The sequence below is a fragment of the Empidonax traillii genome, unplaced genomic scaffold, assembly GCF_003031625.1.
Source record: "Empidonax traillii isolate 1590-97213 ecotype Southwest subspecies unplaced genomic scaffold, ASM303162v1 scaffold163:size1593379, whole genome shotgun sequence".
NCBI classification, from domain to species: domain Eukaryota; kingdom Metazoa; phylum Chordata; class Aves; order Passeriformes; family Tyrannidae; genus Empidonax; species Empidonax traillii.
The window spans coordinates 37,921-55,599 of NW_020955356.1; the positions used below are offsets into that span (position 1 = coordinate 37,921).

Consider the following 17,679-nt stretch of genomic DNA (forward strand, 5'->3'; position numbering starts at 1 on the left):
GAAGGAAGGAAGGAAGGAAGGAAAGAAAAGAAAGAAAGAAAGAAAAGAAAGAAAGAAAAAGAAAATACTTCACGTATTTAAACACAGTTCTTGGGTGCATCCACAAAGCCATCCATAAAGACCAAAAGCACCATGTGGTTTAAAAATCAACAAGTCACAGGCAGAGAATAAATTCAACAAAGGTTCTTAAACAAATATACTGATGCAACTTCTGGGTCAGGCAGTCTTTCAAACAGCAGATTCCTAGAGAATATGAGAGTAGCCCCTATATGCTTGCCCTTACTCTCTTTCCATGAAGACCCACTTCAGGTTACCACCCCAAGAGCATTCCTCTGGAGAAGGACTGGTCTGAGGACTTTTCAGACCACTTTTCAGCACACACAGGCAAAAGAGGTAGGAGTCTGGGACACAAAACATGAAATCGGGGTTAACTCAAGAAAACCTGGAATCATCATGAGGCTCAGCAGCTCAGGATGAGGAAGCTGCAGTGGTAAAGCAGAGTATACAATGACAGCACAACCACCTCCTTGAAAAGTATGGCAGCTAGTGAGGAGCACAGTGGCTAGAGATACGAGGATCTCAAAGCACATTTTCATTTTCTGTCTGGATGTTGAAGTCAGCACCAAGAGATTCTATGACCTTTTGGGGCCTTAAGCAGCAAATAACTAAAACACTGAAGGAAGAAAAATAGCAGAAACATATCAAGAAGCACAGGTGGAAGAACATGTACTGAACTATCCCATTTGACTACATGCTCAGGGCCCTGTGAAAGATTAGTTTGTGCCCTGTAATCCCCAATGATTTGGTAAAGGGCATGCTGGGAATCCCTCACAAGTTTTCAGTGGTGATAAGCCCTGCCACTGCTCTGGGCACTGGGAAAAGTACACAAGGAGAAAACACTGAAAGCACAAAAATCAGAGAGTACAATCATTTATAAGGCCCTCAACTACCTGATCTACCATTAGGGTCAGGCCTGTTGTGAGCAGGGGTTGGATTAGGGGCATCCAAACATCCCTCAGAGCCTTACCTTTCTGTGAATCTAAAATGCTTGGCACCTGCTACCCACCCCCACTGTACAACTGGGCTTGCTAACAGAAGACATAAATGTGGCTGGAAATACAAACTGGGATCAAGATACGTACAGTGCAAGCTGGGTTTGGAGACCAGAGATAAGGTTGTAAGAGGATAGGCAAAAGGTGTGAATTGGAACCAGAATGCAGATCCAATCAATCAGTTGGTGTTCCTTGCATCAACACTCCACTTCGAAAGATAGCTCTTAACAGGACAAGATTAGACAAAACCTCTTTGAAAAAAAGGCAGGTCAACCTTCACTCAGTCCTGGGAGACTAAATAGGGTCTAGCGTCTAGGTGTAGGGACTAGTGTCTAGGTGAAGATTCATCCTCAGCAAAGGTAGCTCAGACGCTGTGAAATGATTTAAGGTGGGAGGGGGAAGAAAGTGAGAATGATTTACAGGGAAAGAGAACAAATGGTGACAGCCCACGCTAGCTGCAGGGGCTGGGGAGATTGTGTATTACGGAAGCACCAAGAAGTTAAGCCAAATGGCAAGAGAAATTGAGGCAACTAGGAAACCAAGGAGAGGAGTGGCATTAATGAAACCTGAGGATGAGAAAAAGGAAAGGTCAAGCAGTTATGGGTGTGAACAGAGAGGAATGTATTGGAGTAAAGAGGCAAAGGAAATCAGTGGTAAGAGATAGCAGAGAAAAGGGGAAGGGAAAACACCAGGACAGCAGGTGAGGCACAGCATAGATACTAATGTTTTCTTTCACTTAGCAGAGAAGAATATGACAAAAGGACTGAGATCAGTAAAAACCAAAAGACACATCTCGGACCAGGAGCAGTGGGAGCGAGCAGGACGCAAAGGCAGTGTTTCCTTTCCTTTTAGGCTGCACAAGCAGCAAGTTGTTTTGCCTGCATTACAGCAATCTCAGAACAGCACATGTAGGTCTTGGTGAACACAGGGTTGGATGGGAGATACTGGGGACACTGAAGCTCAGCAAACATAGAGCAAGACCTATTGCCTGCACAGACTTGCTGCTCCTGATTGTTGTAATAGCAAGAGAAAACCAAGCCTGTGAGATAAGAGGTATGAAGAAACAGGTGCCTGGAGGAATAGAAAGGGTCAGTGCTCCCTTGTGTTAAGCCCCCAGCCTTGACTATTGCAGCAGTCAGGTTCCTTAAAGAGGTGACAAAATATAACACAACCTCCTTCACTGCAGATGGCCAGAAGACGAAAAAAAAAAAAAAAAAGTGCGTCACTGTCCTCTAAAACCTAAGCAAGGAAAAAGTTTTTGGCATGGGGAAGCTCTTCTGCTGGCTCACTGAACTGAAGCCTGGGGCTACAGCAAAATGAGGTCCTTTAAGCTTCATTTGGATAAGCTATCCATAAAACAAAACCTGGGTCAAAAAGGGAGACAGAAACTGAGAGAGATCCTAATCTATCTTTTGAAAACCAGTGGGCATATACCTTTATTATACAAAATACTTTACAATTAAAAAACATTTTCCCCAATAGAATCATATACAGATATTTATAATTAACAAGATTCAGTTACACACAAGATGGGAAACTTCTGCACAAAGGAAAACAATGACAGGTGCGTAAGAGAAAATTAAGACTTGACCCCTTTCCCCACCATATTCTGGGAGGAGAGGTTACATTTTAGACTTTTATTCCTATCACAATCTCTCAAGCCTGAACTCTGGGATCTCCTCTTACCCTAACAGGGTAAGGGCCTCCACCCTATGCCCCTAGCATAAGTACAATACTCTTGTCTTAAAAGGTTCATGAAGAGACACTGAGAAACTAGCATCTGTCTGTACCATGAAGTTACCAGTGGCCAGAAAAGGGGACTACTGCCCCATTTTTCCCTAGCAACCCACATATACATACATGCAAGCACATACATGGGGAAGCATGCTCAAAACTCAGAATTTTTCACCCTTTCACCAAACGGCAATCCCACCCCACCCAAGCAACCTGCACTCAAAATACACCCTTGCAGGCAATGGCTATCACAAGGTCTCATAGCCAAGCTAGGCATTACTGCAAATGCAGTCTGGCAAGAGGGCTGGATGTTGCTATCTTCCCCACGTTGGCGATCTGCATACCAGCAGAGTGTCAGTCAGTCAAGGAGGTGATAACGCGAACCACTCAGAGATGCTCAAGCCACAACAGACAAGTTGCAAAAGTTGCACACTTCAAAAGGGGGGCCTTGAAAAAAAAGCAGTTGCCAATGATCTGCCCTACCAGGGCAAAGATGTGTGTGAACCCTTGTGAACATTTTCTCTCTAAGAAAGGTCACTCATTGCTGGTCTGGGCCAACCCTGCACTCACAGGGGAGCCCATCCCAGAGTCACTGCTGGAGGCCAAATGCCTGAAGCAGTGTGGGAAGATCCCGGGCATCAGCTGCCCCATACAGGTCACTCTGCCCCAGCATGGAGAGGGCCATGCGGAGGGTGCTCCAGATGTTGTCAGACATAGCTCCTTGCTGCCCCCGCGGACCTCGGCTCTTCTGCTGCATGTGCAAAGCCTCCAAGAAGTGCTCCACAGCCTCACTGTCAATATGAGAACATACACATGCTTAGCAGAAAAGACGGTACATCTCATACTCCCTCCCCTCTTTGCTTCTAAAGTATTTCCCCTCCAAAGCAGTTTCCTCCTCTTCAGCAGATCCTGCCTCGTTTCAGAACCAGAGGTTCCCCTTTCCCCTCTAAAGAGGGAAAGAGTCTGAAGTCCAGATGGCCTCTACTCCAACTGTAACTGTGTGACACTTTGATTTCAGGGCAGAGTCCACACACTCGCTCTGCTCTCCTATGCCAAGAGGAGGTTGCAGGCAGTGTGGCACTGCCCTAGTAACCTATCACAGCCTCTCTCCCACAAACACATGCAAATTGCTGGGTCACAGCAGATCTGCCCATCCTGTGCTCACCGGTGGGCACCTAAGTTGATGCAACTGATGCCCAAGTTGTATCGAGAGCGGATGTATCCCGGCTGGAGCTCCAGCGCCCGACGATACGCAGCCACAGCTTCTTCACTCCGATTCCCATTGGCCAGAGTGGCACCGAGTTTGTTCCATAGAAGATGGTCCTGGAGGAAAGGGCAGAGAGAGAAGGGGTTGAGATGAACTGGATGTCTTTAAGCTCCAAGCTTTCCTTCCCCACGTGTCTGTCTTATTCCTCCACTCCAAATATGTACCTCTCATACACACAGCACCTCCACCCAAGCCTTCACCCATAAACCACAGTCTGCCCTTTCTTACATTGGGGCGCACACTGAGTGCAGCACTGAAGCAATCCACAGCCTTCTCATACTCGCCACTGAGGTTGAAAAGGACACCCAGGCCACACTGAACATCAGGATCCACAGTTGAGGGGTTGCTGCGCACAGCTGCTAAGAACAGGTCTTTCACCTCCACAAACAGCGAGCTGGAAAAGCACAGAACAGGATATTGGTGCACTGTGGAGAGAGCTGGCCTGGGGACCAGTCCAAGCCCTCCAAGAAGCCTTTCAGCTGAAGGTTGAAATCCTAACTCACTCAGAAAGCAGGGAACCTAGGACACGCTTGGAAGGCCCCAGGTTTGTCCCCAAGACCGTCTCCTCTGGTTCCTTCTCCAACAGGTGGGCATAATCTGGATTATGGCGTAGCCAGTCCCGCAGGGTCTCACATGCCTGCTTCTGCAGGGACTCATTGGTGAAGCTGACTGCTAAAGCCATAAGTGCTGTGAGGTTCCCAGGCTGCAGTTCCAAGCACCTGCAGGTCAAAGAAAGAGAAGTGAATACAGTATTAAATCAGTCCAGGAGACACCCAGATACAGGGGGTAACACAATCAAGACAGAGCACACCACAAGAGCCATGTGGTCCTTGTGGCACCACGCACTAGACAAGGAGCCACGCTCAGGAGCACTTCTGCAACACTCACTGTCTGAGGGCACTGATTGCCAAAAGCTCCTGTTCGTTCTCTGCTTGGGTGGTTCCCAGATATTGCCAGGCCTGGGGAAGATAAAGATGTATAAAGTTCAACTTATTCACAGAGAAAAAGATCAGCCAATAAGCCACAGACACAGAGATTAAATCCACCATATTATCCTACGCATTTTTAAAGTGAAACCAAATATATCAAAATATACACATTAGCCACAGGTATAAGTTCCTCTCAAAAGATACACAGATCTCATGGCACATAGGTCCTCAAGGCCAACAAAATTGGCATTCTTATAGTGAAAAGAAGTGAATGTCTACCTGGAAATCTATCATTAAGCAACTCTTGGCAGTTTTACACTTAAATCACAGAATCTCCACTTTTAACTTCTAACTGTGGTCAAACTGCAGAGGGAGGAGGAAAATGCCGATCTCTTATTTCCCAAGAACAACACAGCATAGCAGCAGTGCTAACAATATGAAGACCCCCGAGGCAGGCAGCTGTATGTACTTGTGCAGTGGTCCACTAGCAAGTGGCAATCTTGGAGAGTTGACTATCAGACCTGAAAGTAGAAGCACTGTTATTTTACTGAATTTTCAATCATTGCGACACCAGTACATGAAAATGACTTCCATCTCCAGGCAGCTGACATAGGGAATATTTAACTAAGGCTTTAAATTCAAAGCACCAGTTTTATCAACACTTTATGCTGATATCCACACCCCTGGCTTCAAAATAGGTTACACAGTTGGTGGGATTGTCAACACGAAGTACCAGCTTTTGGAACATAAGTCACAAAATGCAGCATCCGCTGCCTCACAGAAGGAAACTGTTTCATTAGCAAAGACCCAGAAATGCTACCAAGCTACCAATGCACAAGCTACCACAAGCAGAAGGCAATCTACTCTCTTGAATTTCTAATGCCTCACCATACAGCTAGCTGCAACTCAAGAAGTGCTGATCACACAGCTGCATAGTGTTCTGCCAGCAGAAGAGCTGAGACTCAAGGTAACGTTGGGACTTGGACCAAAGCAAACCTGACATTTCCTTCAGAGCAATTGTTCATGTCTATTTGATCACAGTACCATTTGTGAAGTCTTGGCTTCTCCTGTACTTTTTGCAGTCACAGTAGAGGAATTCAGAAATGTTTTCAATACAGCCAGCCAGAACTGGACCAAGATTTCTTCCCCTAAGGTTTCTACTAGCTCTCCATCATGCTCAGCCTGCAGCCCACACTGCCTATGAGAAGAAAGTGACAGTTCTAAAAGAGTATTAACAACACCTTTCAACCACTTTAAAGCTAAAGCTGATCTTTAAACCTTCTACTTCAAACCTACTTTTCACCTGCTCCCAGTACCCTAGAAAGACAGATGTCTATTCCCTGAAGGCAAGAACCTCTGTTCCAAGATGTCACTCATGTAAGTCTCAGAAAAAACAAATTATGTATGTCCAATCATATACAATTAGCAGGGTTTGAATTAGACACACTGAGAATTCAGCGGCCCCAAGTCCTCGAGGCAGACACTCCAGAAACAGACAACACACATGTATTTGCATTCTTCCTCCTGAGAACATCCACGTCCTGTACCTCTGGAGAAAAGCTCACAGACTATTCCATTTCTCAATTCATCCTGCAGAAGCTGAAGTGATTATGGAAAATAGTATTCACTGAACTTGGAGCCGGAAATGTGTCTTCAGTGTAAAAGTCATTCTTTGGCCCACAAATTCAAATGAAGACTGTGTAGACACTCAAGCCATCTCTCTCAACCCTTGTGGGTTACATCTTCTCCCAGCATCTAGATGAAGGTCTTATTCAGAACCCCTAGTCTAATGAGCTGCTCAGAATTAGAATTCAATACAAATACTGAAAGCAGTTATCTGTCATAAGCATCTCCAAACTTACAACACCAATAAAGACTTTCACAGAAGCAACTTAAGAGATGAGAACTTGTCTTGGCTCCGTGCACAGTATCACGTGCTACAAAGATTTTGCAGAGCTCTGGGCCAGCGCCTTTGTGTTTCCTGTAACTGACCTTAAGTCATAAACCTCCTTTGCTCACAGCCCCTCCTGGGGATCCACATGTATCAGCTACAAACCCAGAGCCACAAAAAAATTAGATGTTTTCATACTTCCTACATAGCTCTTAACACTGAAGTGAGTTTTTTACACTCACTCTGACACCTCTGCCCGTTACCTCCACTGTCACTCACCTCCATATGATCTGGCTTCTGTTGCACTGCAGCCTCAAAGAGCAAGACAGCATTGGGGAGGTCACCTTCCTCTAAGCGCTTCCGCCCCTCTTCAAATGCATCCGGGTGATCTCTCATGGGATTATCTTCCTCAAACTGGTAACCCTAGCAGGGAAGAGACAAGGCTAATGCTAGGAGACAGGCTGAGGGAGAAGAGCACTCTCTAAAACACAGCACGATCTAGTCTTGATGCATCAGGAACAATCAGACTGCAGACCAGTCAGCATTTTGTCCTCATTGCTAATTTGCAGATCAGAGAATAATGGTTCTTCTTCCTGCCTGCTTTGTGCTGAAAAATTCTCCCAAACCAGACCTGGAACAAGCTGCCACAGCAACGAAACATTCGGTATGGATCTTATCAGCTTGGGAGGGGCTGCGGAGAGGGCCATGGACAGGGCCAGGGGACAGACACAACACTTGCACCCATTGCATAGAATCCCTGCATTTGGTATTTGGTGTTGGACAAGAACCAGACAGCATTTGCAGACAAGCCTAAGTGAAAACAGTAGTTAACCCCTTGATCTGGGACGAAAATGTATGTAACAGTAAAAGACCAGTGTGAGAAGGAATCCTATCAGCATTTAAGGTCTGTGGAGCTCATGTGTGAGGCAGACACACTGCCAGCCTCCTCAAGGCATCCCATCACAGTGCTAGGGCTGAGAGACCCTCTTCTTCATTACCTTGTCATATGATGAAGAGCTGAGGTCTTCATAATCAGAGAGCCAAGGGTGAGCCTCTGCATCTCTCTTGGCCATCTCCTCACACTCTGCCTGGAGTTTGTCCCAGAAGTCCACATCTGACTGTAGGGACAACAGAATGTGACTAAAGTAACTCAACTATAAACTCAGGTCTATACACATGCCAGAGAACTCCCTCTAAAATGCTTCCAGCCCTCCTCAAAGCATGCAAAGGAGAGAGGTAACCCTACCATGGGCACTCAGTTGGCACCCCAGCCCTCCTTCTCAGTCAGCTTTACCTCCACAGCAGCCTTTGCCTGCTCAAATTCCGTATCAAGAGTTGACATGTTCCCAGATCGCGCAAATTGATCCACCCAGGCATCGGATGCCCCCTGGCAGTTTGGAAACAGAAACACATCTTTCTTTTTAGAATTTGGATACCTCAGGGCACATCCCAAAACAGCGGGAGGGTCTGTGATGACCCCTCCTCCCCATCAGTAAGAACTGATGGCCTATAAAGTGAAAAAGAGTTCATCTGAATCTCCTCTTCCTCCCAGATGCTATGGGAGATGAGAAAACAAACTGTCCATACACATTCCCGGCTTCTGGCTAGACTCTGCTAAGAGCCCAACAGCCCCTCCCTTGTCTCCCTCAGCATTGCTGAGAGTTGAATTTGCCATTCTCCTTTGCTCCCAGACTGTGGCACTGTGGCAAAAAGCTTTCTTCCTTCAGAGCATCCAGGCCTGGGGCTCCTACCTGCTGCTGTATAAACTCAGCTGCCCATTGCTCTGCCTGATCTTGGTCTCTGTGGGTCACCTGATTAGCTTCGATCGATACCCTCCCATCTCCGATCTGGCGGACAAACTTTAGGAACTGCAGCAGAGAAATGAAACAAGGGTGGAGCTGGGCAGATGCTTTGCCAACAAGCCCCCTGCCCATGCCCCCCTCCTTCAGTAAGAGGGCTTCTCTCTGCAAAGCGAGCACAAAAGGCCCAGAAAAGTGGGGAGGACTGGACTTCAGGAGAGTCGTGTTGTAGAGATGGATAATATCTAAAAGTGGATTGTAGGGTTCAACTTCCAGGAATCAGGGAAGAAATGGAAATATGGGACAACAGGAGGCTTTATTCCTTTACTCTCTTCACCCCTCTCAATTCCCCACACCCCTTACTCACAGTTACGTAACTATTACCAATTATAAAATTACTAATTCACAGCAATAATTCATCTCTCAGCCCCAATCAGGAGATTTCTCACCTCAGTATTCTTGAGTTTTGGATCATCCACTTTAGAGAGAAAATCGGTAACAGTTTTCTTAAGATCATCCTCAGGCTGATATTCCTCATACCTGTGTTCAGAGGCAGTAAAAGGGAAAGAGGTGGTCTGATACCAGGCCACAGCAAACTCTTTCACTAACCACAGTGTACACAACGGACCAGACAACAGTATTGAGGGATACAACCCCTCCTAAAAGATTCTGGGGTTTTCCTACATGATTCAGTACCACTAGCCATCTGTAAAAATTCAAAATTACTACTAAGTTAACTGATGCAAATGGTAGCAGAATGAAACAATCAGAGTCAGCACAGTTCTGCAGAGCAGTCTGGATTCCCTGGCAAGCTCTCATGCTATCAGACACTGCAAGTTTTAGCACTACCAAAAACAAGGTCATATATCCGGGAACAAAGAAAGTAGGTCATGCCCATTGAAGAGGAAAACAGTGTCTTGGAAAAGCATCAGCTCCGCAAAGGACTGAGGGTTCACAGTAAGCACACAATATGTTGTCTGGCTTACAGCAGGATAGGACCAGTTCTAGGTGTTACCACTTGGGGAAGTCTTTGGAACTGGTGGTAATAACTCAGGAATGTCCGTTATTTGCAGAAAGGCATCAAAAAAGACAAGAGTTGAGAGGAAGGAGAATCCAAGTATGCAAAATCTCTTTTAGGAAAAGATCTAAGAAGTCCAAATTGCTTGTGTGTGTTTTCCTTCTTTAACTGAAAAATTTGACTGTACTCAACAGGTATCTACAGAGAGATGATCCGTAGTAGTAGACCATTCTTTTATCTACCAGAAAAAAACACATTAAATAACATCTAGACAGCTGAATCCAGAATTATGTTGAGAAAAGGCTGAAAGTGGTTTGTCAGACAGTGAGAATAAACTGATAAAAGTTTACAACTAGAAGCGTCTAGTACTTGAAATCTCCAAATCTAAAAAAGCATCTGTTGCAGAAAAAAATTTCCTGACCTCACTCCTGAAATCGCTATAAGAAGCTTTGCATTAGGCATGCATTAGCCTACACGATCAAAGTATCTTCCTGGAACCAGAGAACAGAAAAGCTAGACTCCCTTAAAAACTTCAGTCTCCAAGCATGGTTTCCTCCTCTCTCTGAGACCAAAGGCCTGAGAACATCATTTTAGGTTCAAAGACTCAAAAGCATTTAGGCCACAGCAGATTTCTATCATCTATCCAAACTTCACTGACACAACTACCTAGCAGCAACAGCTAGTCTTGAGAAGTCAGACTCACCATTTATCTGCCAAAGACTGATCTTCCGATTCCCCAAGCCACAGTTTCTCCTCTGACTGCTCTAGGTATTCTTCTGCCCACTTGGCAGGAGAGACAGATAGCGGATCTGCATAGGACATCAGGAGAAATAGGGAGAAAAGTAAGACAGGAAGACCATTACACCTTCGTTTCCACTTGCTTATTCTGTTTTTGTTTATTCTGGCCTCAAAATCAAGCCTTAGGTTCAGACAGTGTATTAATACAGGTGTCACTGTAGTGACAATAAACTTATGATTTTCTGCTTTAATATCACAACTTATTTGTCTGCTCCCTGTGTGATACTATGTAGGTCAAAAAAATTAGCAATGTATTACCAGTCTCTGCCAAAAGCAGAGCCTATAAAGCACTAGGTTTTAATCAGGACTTTCTCAAAGACCTTTGTAAATGCCAATTTATATTCCCAGAAACATAGACTGAAGGTCAAAGAATGGGACTACCCAGTTTTCTACAGTGGCAACCCCAGGAGAAGAGAAAAGGACCTATTTAAATCTTATTCATAATTTCCAGATTAGGACATAGATGGTAACAGGATCTTATTCCAGATACAGTTCTATACACAATGCAGAATGGCTTTTCAGATAAAGCACTGGTTTGCTTTAAATAGAAAGCTTAACTTTCGGGCCAGAAACATTCACTTTGCACATTTCCAGGGTGTAACCGCTCTCTACCTCCATGTAACTGACACAAAATATTGGCCAAAGATTCACCTTTGTACCAAAGAAAAATTTAGCCTTAAGAGAGGGAATTAGAGAACATGAAAGCAAGAAGCAGTACTAGACCATCTCCAACTTGCATCAATAGAATCACAATTTTTATAAAAGCAGTTTAAATAGAGTGCTTCTCCTAAGTTCTCTAAGTAACTTAAGATAAAACCAAAGACCCTTACACCTAAATAAAGGCTTCCACACCACACTGTTCACAACTTGGCTAAGCCATCACAAAGGAGCTTCTCTACCCGCCACTCCATTAAAGCTGCTACAGGAAACAATGCCTGCTGGGCCCAAAGCAAGACTTGAATTTCACATTCAGTAACTCTTCACCATACACAGACATGTGACTGGACATCATCTTGACAGTAATTCCAAAAGGGACACTTCACCTGTCACTTCTGCAATGAACTCCTGTGACCAGTCAGCCTCATTGTAATCTGAAGAGACATCACCAGTGCTATCTGCTGCAGCCAAGAATTCCTGGGTCCAGTTTTCAGACAGTGCCAGGGCTGCCACACCTGGAGCTACACAAAGAAAAAAAAATGGAAGTGAGGACTGGAGCACTCAAAGGCATCATTTAAGTGTACCAGGGTAGCCCTCATCACCTCTGATCATCTTTCCCCTTCTCTTTGTTAGAACAAAATCACAGAAATATTCCACTTGGAAGGAATCTCTGGAGGTTGCTAGTGTTCTCATAGCAGATTAACACTAAAGTTAGACATTAGGTTGCCCAGGGCATTCAGAACTTCTGAACTTGTCCAAGTCTGGCCCAGCCTCCCTAGGTACCTGTTCCAGTACTGAACTGCCCCATCCAAGGGAAGAAATGTTTCCATACACCTCGTCAGTTCCTCTTTCCACAAGTTGTATCCATTTCCCCTTGTCCTTCTCCTGTCTATTGCTGTGAAGATCTTGACCATGGCTGCTGAAGACAGCAACGAGACACTCCACTCCCCTTCCCCTTAGACCCTTCCCCAGGCTAAACATGTCCAGTTCCCTCAGCCTTTCCTCTTACAACACGTATTCCTGCCCCTGAATACTCTGTTTATTTCCACTGAACTTGTTCCAGTAGATAAGGGTACTGGGAAGCCCAAATCTCCAAACTATACTCCAGATACAATCTCACAAGTGCTGAATAGATGGGAACCACGCTGCTGGGAGCTTAACCATAACACCACGATCTTTTCCAGACCTCTACCTACTCCAGCTCCCCTCACCTCGCTGAGGGGCCTGCCGGAAGCTTGACTGTTCAATCTCTTGCATCTCAGCCAACAGGTCGTCCATCTTAAAGGTCTGGGGTGCACGGGATAGTAAAGGGCCATTCTGTCCTTGCAGAAACTCTCCAACCAGCTGCCAAAGACAAAGATGGATTACAAAGGTTGCACAGAAGATGAACAGACATCTCCATGGAGCATGAGAGAGAGAAGTGGGCCTGTCAGAAGGAAATACTAGCATCAGGTAAGGCAAAAAAATAACAAACAACGTTGATGAGAACAGCTATAAGGATCTGTTCTTACCTCATCTTCGGTGGCCACTCCCAGTGGTTTGGATACCTGCAGGGAACAGTCGGCAATTGTGTCAACAGTTTTGATGCCATCTCCCCCCCTGCCACGCAACCTGTGACCCGATTACATCTTCCTCTTCCTTCAGTTTAGGCTGTCAACATTTTCTTGCATTAGCTGCCTGCTAATGCAACAGGAAGACTTTGAGGGATCCTGTGCAAACCCCCTCCCACGACTCTCTGACTTAGGACGGCGACAGCAAGGTGTACAGGTCACCACAGCCACCAACAAACATGCCCTCACCCCACAGCCCTGCGCCGTGGCCTCCTTCCTCAAAAAAACGTCGCACTGTCCCTTTGTGCAGGGACAGTCCCCGCGCAGTGCTCACCCCGCGGCCGCCTTCGCAGCAACCCGCGACCCGAGCCGACCGACCCAGCCTCAGCCCCAGCCCCAGCCCAGCAAGCGGACCAACACTCACGGCTGCGGCTTCGGTAGAGCCGGGGGGCCAGGCCAGCGGGCCCTGCAGCCCTTCCTGCCGCAGGGCTTTGTCCTGCGTGAAGTGCCCCGCCAGCTTCATCAGGGGGTTGGAGCCCCCGCACTCCGGCTCCACCAGCTCCCTCATGGCCATGGCGCCGGGCAGGGAGGGAGGGAGGGTCGGCGCCGAACGCCGCCGCGCCTGCACCTGGCACCGGGACGGCACAGACACCGGGTGAGCGCCGGGCAGAGCGACCCGCTGACCCCGACCCGGCCGCCACCCGCCAGCGCCGCCTCCCCCGCGGGCCCGGCCAGGACTGCAAGGCCGCGGCGCCCGCCCCGAGCACCACGCCCCCACCCGCTCCTCCCTCCCTCCCGCCGCCCGGGACCCCCGTCCCGTCCCGTTCCCGCCCGCCTCGCCCCAGCGGCGGCCCCGGGACGGGCCGGGGGCTCCCCCCGCCCGCTCCGCACCTGGAGCCGCCGGGGCGCGCACGGCTCGCGCCGAGGGGCGGGGCCAGCCCTTAAAGGGACACGCACCGCGGCGCCTTAAAGGGGCAGAGTCCCACGGGCTGCACCGCGAGGTGGCTGCCCATGTCACGTGATATGGGCAGCCCGTGTCACCACCCGTGTCACCACCCGTGTCACCACCCGTGTCACCACCGCCGCCGGGCACCGGCCCCGGGCTGCTTCACGGCCGCTGGATCCCGCCCGACCCCACCCCACCCCGACCCACCCTGCTCCCGCAGCTCCCGGGCCCGTTCCCGAGGGATGTGCCCCTCTCTGCTGGCCGCCGCTGGAGCGAAGCAATGTGTATATGTATATGGTATGCACCCTGCACATCTGCCTGAATATATATATATATAAATATTTACATGTATGTATATATTTATATATATATTTATATATATGCGTACATTTATATATACATATATATGTTTGCAAATACAACAAGATGTATATGGTATGTATATCTGAGATATGTGCGAGGTATGTGTTTGGCATGATTATCTGAGATATGTATGTATATGTATATACAAGATCTATACTGGTATGTATCATATGCATCTCATTGTATTTGCAAATATGTGTAAATATATATATATTCAATGAGATGGATATGGCACATACATGTATATATTTGTATGTATACGTAAGTGAACATATACTATATTAAAACACGCTCATCCGGCTGATGGACTAATATTTTATAGTTTGCTCTGGGATCAATAGAATGTTGCAACTGGCAGACACAGGTCAAAAGTGCCTGCATTTGACTGAAAAGTATGTGATGGCTTCAGATAAGCCATAGAAACATCAACTCCTTCACAGCCTTGATCCTTCTACAGATGTGATTCCAGTGGAGGGTCAAACCACCTGGAAAATCAGAGGTCATTTGTTTATAGTATCTAAAAGAATGGGAAAAGCACAAGGAGGGGTTTGCGTGATGTGTACTGCCTCCCATGACAACAGAGTACTAGAAATAAATTGTTTACAGAATCAAATCCCATCTTCTCCTTTTCAAAGGCATATGCTCCTCTGCAGGGTCCTCTCCAGATTTGCCAGGTGCGGTTCATCTGTCCAAACACTGACATCTGGTGCTGGTTAAGACACAATTCTTTGGCAGTAGGTCTCCTTGACTGCTCTGCTTACAGCTTTGAAACACATGTGATGTCCACAGCCAGTTCTGTGCTAGCAAGCAGTATGGCTCAGCGGGAGCAAATCTTTAAAGTTATAAGAGCTGGGGCTGAAAATACAACATTCACACGAAACAGGTTTGGGGAGGTGTCTCCTATGTACAGTGCATTAGCACCTCCTGTTTGCACACTGAGACTGTTTTGCAGCACAAGCCCAAGCCCAGCAAGCTGGGATTGCTGGAAGATTCATTTTGAAAGCACACATCAGACGCCCATTTGGGCACTGCTGTGGAAGCACCCTACATCTGACAGGTAGCTGCATTAAGGTGATGACGCCTGAAAAGCCGTTTACGTAACTACTCTTACACATGGAGTCAAGTTGCACATATTACGTAACACAGGCACAATACATTCCACTCTTCCAGATGTCTGCCCTATGGTCTGCCCTTCCTGTAAGTTGTAGTCATCCCAGGACTGTGAGTGCACTAACCTAACCCTTCCAGAATGAACCCCCCAGAAGGACAAAACAAGGCTCGCCTGCTATTACCAACTGGCAATCCTACATACACTCAACTGCTCTTGCAGCTGAAGAGAGAGGGGTGGAGGAGGCTTTGGGGCAGAATCCTGAATTACTTTCTGGAAGAACAATGCTGCTCCTAGGTAAAACCAATAGACTACACAAAGACATGAAGGGCAAGAGAATGAGTATTGAGACAAGGCACGGACATAAATAACAAAGCCATCACAGACTGAGTGGTGAAGAAGTCAAGATGAAGCAGTTCTAATTTATAAACATTTGTAACAAGGTCTTGGGGGTATGCCTATGACACCAGCTTATGATACCAGTCCAGCCTGGCTTACTGGTCCAGGACAGGGACTTGGAAAGACTGCCCTGTAAAAAAAGTCCCCACAGCCTCCCTTCTGTGAGCAGCAAGGCTGAGCAGCAAAACAGCCCCACAGAGAATACACCCAGGGTCATCGCTGCTGCCTGCAGGGACAAGAAACACTAAAGAAAAATTGGAAGATGAGGTTTTTTTCTGTTTCTTGACTGCCTTCAGGCTCACCAAGAGTCTTGTAAAGAAACGCTCATTGTTGAACCAGTTCCAACAATAAGCAGTCCTTTGGTCTAATGAAAATGTTGTGGTATCATTTGCACCAGGCTGAAGACAGTCTGTAGTGTTGGAGGCCTTCAGAAAACATCTTCTATGACTCAGTCATAGTTTACCATTGCTTAAGAGTGAGGCACAGGTGCCTCTCCATCTGAAGGTACAGAAAGAAACCTTGCAGAGCAAGGCTTTCTAGGTCTTAGATCCAGAGCAAAGGTGAAAAAAGGAAAAGTTGGATGGCCTCACATATCCCTTGTATTCCCAAAAGAATGTGATGATACTGAAAGGGCCAGAGGTGTCAATGGTGGCAAAGTATCCAGGAGAAACACAGCTATAGCTCATGGTGCGTGTGTCCTGCTGAAGCCACAACTATTTCTGTTCAGAGACAGAAAACAAAGGGCCTGATCTACAGTCAACAGGAAAAGAAGCAAAATAAATGGACCCTTGCATGTGAAGTATAAATAATTTGGCAGTAAGAAGTGAAATATAAGGGGCCTTCAATAACTCCTGGAGATGTGAGAGAAGCAAATTGTACAGCTCCTGAATAGGCTGTTCAGGCTCTGCATTCTTCAGTCAGTCTGAGTTTGATGGTACCCAATACTATGCTGAATTTCCTGGACCTGATGGGGTCCAGTGACAAAATGCAGGTCTCTGCCTAGCTATTCCCCATCCTAACTTTGTGAAATTCGTTATTCCTTTCTGAGTACAGAACTTTGCACGTGCTTTTATTAAATGGTGTTCTAGTCTTTCAGGTTACTTCTCCCATTGATCAAGATAATTTGAAGAATTTTCTCTACCAAATACATTGCAAACACTCTCAGGTTAGTGTTGTCCACAAATTTAATAGGCACACTTTCTAGTCCACTGTATAAATAACTGAAAAAACTTAATAGCACATTGAAAAAAGATCTCTGTAGGACTCCTTCTTGCATATGTTTTTCCAGATAGACAGCATAGCATCAAAATCTAATCTTAGAATTGTCTAATCAACATCAGACTCTCCCAACACTGATTGCAGTAGAGCAGTTTCCCATGTTTCCTAGTATGTTATAGTTTCAGATGAAACAGAATAAAAACCCCCACTGAAGTAAAAATATTTTGCATCTATTGTTACTTACTTACCCAAAAGGCCTGTTAGTCTGCCATGAGAGATTGGTTTGACTTGATTTCTTTTTCTGGCAAATGTAAAATGTGAGTAGACTACTTAATGTTTATTTGTTCCAGTATCACAGGGGAAGACAATAAAGTGATGCTGGCTGGACAATAAGTAATCAGATATTATTATTGTTGTTATGGTTGCTGTTATTTAATAGCCAATATATTTGGCCTTTTCTAGTCTTCTGAATCTCTCTATAATCTAGATATCTCAAAGATAACTGCAGTGAGCCTGATGTTGCTTGGGCCAGGTCTCCACCCATCACAGAGCGAAGTTCATCAAGCCTAACTGGTCTGAAAACATTGACTTTGCAAAAGTGTTTTAGAAATCTAGAATGACTTTTCCCCAACTTGCAGTCAGTGCTATTTAAGATATTCTCCTAGCCACCATCATAGTGAAGACAAGTGAAAAATACTTGCAACTTCTTGGTATCTTTGGCCAATTTCTGATTTTGCTGACAAGAAAGCCAGTCTTTTACTGGTCTTCCCCTCATTGCCCATGTAGTGATGGGTACTACTGATGAGCTGATAGTTCTGCTCTTGTCCATAAGGTACTTCTTTCCTTTTTGAAGTATCTTTGTACTTAAGTGGAGTCAGTTGCTGTGTCTCCCTCAATTCTTTGTTCTCTAGACTAAACACTGCGTTTTTTGCAATTCTCCTGCTTGGATT

At 46.1% G+C, this 17,679-nt stretch overlaps 1 protein-coding gene across 2 annotated transcripts; it reads right to left on the bottom strand.

Annotated features, from left to right (window-relative positions):
• Positions 1-2,458: 2,458 nt before the first annotated feature.
• Positions 2,459-13,601, bottom strand: PEX5 (peroxisomal biogenesis factor 5). Of its 2 annotated transcripts, XM_027885205.1 has the most exons (16): positions 13,587-13,601; positions 13,120-13,323; positions 12,657-12,692; positions 12,357-12,489; positions 11,532-11,666; positions 10,394-10,499; positions 9,122-9,212; positions 8,625-8,741; positions 8,168-8,260; positions 7,872-7,991; positions 7,153-7,296; positions 4,942-5,012; positions 4,557-4,772; positions 4,282-4,447; positions 3,952-4,109; positions 2,459-3,577 (listed from the first exon to the last, which is right to left on the bottom strand). In XM_027885205.1, exons 2-16 carry the CDS (start codon positions 13,267-13,269, stop codon positions 3,376-3,378), a joined length of 1,938 nt encoding a protein of 645 aa, XP_027741006.1. In that variant the 5' UTR covers positions 13,270-13,323; positions 13,587-13,601; the 3' UTR covers positions 2,459-3,375. The 2 variants fall into 2 exon arrangements, with proteins under 2 accessions (XP_027741006.1, XP_027741007.1); XM_027885206.1 differs by lacking the exons at positions 8,625-8,741; positions 13,587-13,601 and having other exon boundaries at positions 13,120-13,353.
• Positions 13,602-17,679: the final 4,078 nt, after the last annotated feature.

Bases quoted from the DNA above. Each gene is read 5' to 3' on its own strand.
- PEX5 (XM_027885205.1), bottom strand. From the start codon at position 13,269: ATGGCCATGAGGGAGCTGGTGGAGCCGGAGTGCGGGGGCTCCAACCCC. The intron at 12,693-13,119 runs GTGAGTGTTGGT...TGTTCCCTGCAG, and splicing joins GCTCTACCGAAGCCGCAGCC to GTATCCAAACCACTGGGAGT. The intron at 4,110-4,281 runs GTAAGAAAGGGC...CCTTTCCTCCAG, and splicing joins CACTCAGTGTGCGCCCCAAT to GACCATCTTCTATGGAACAA.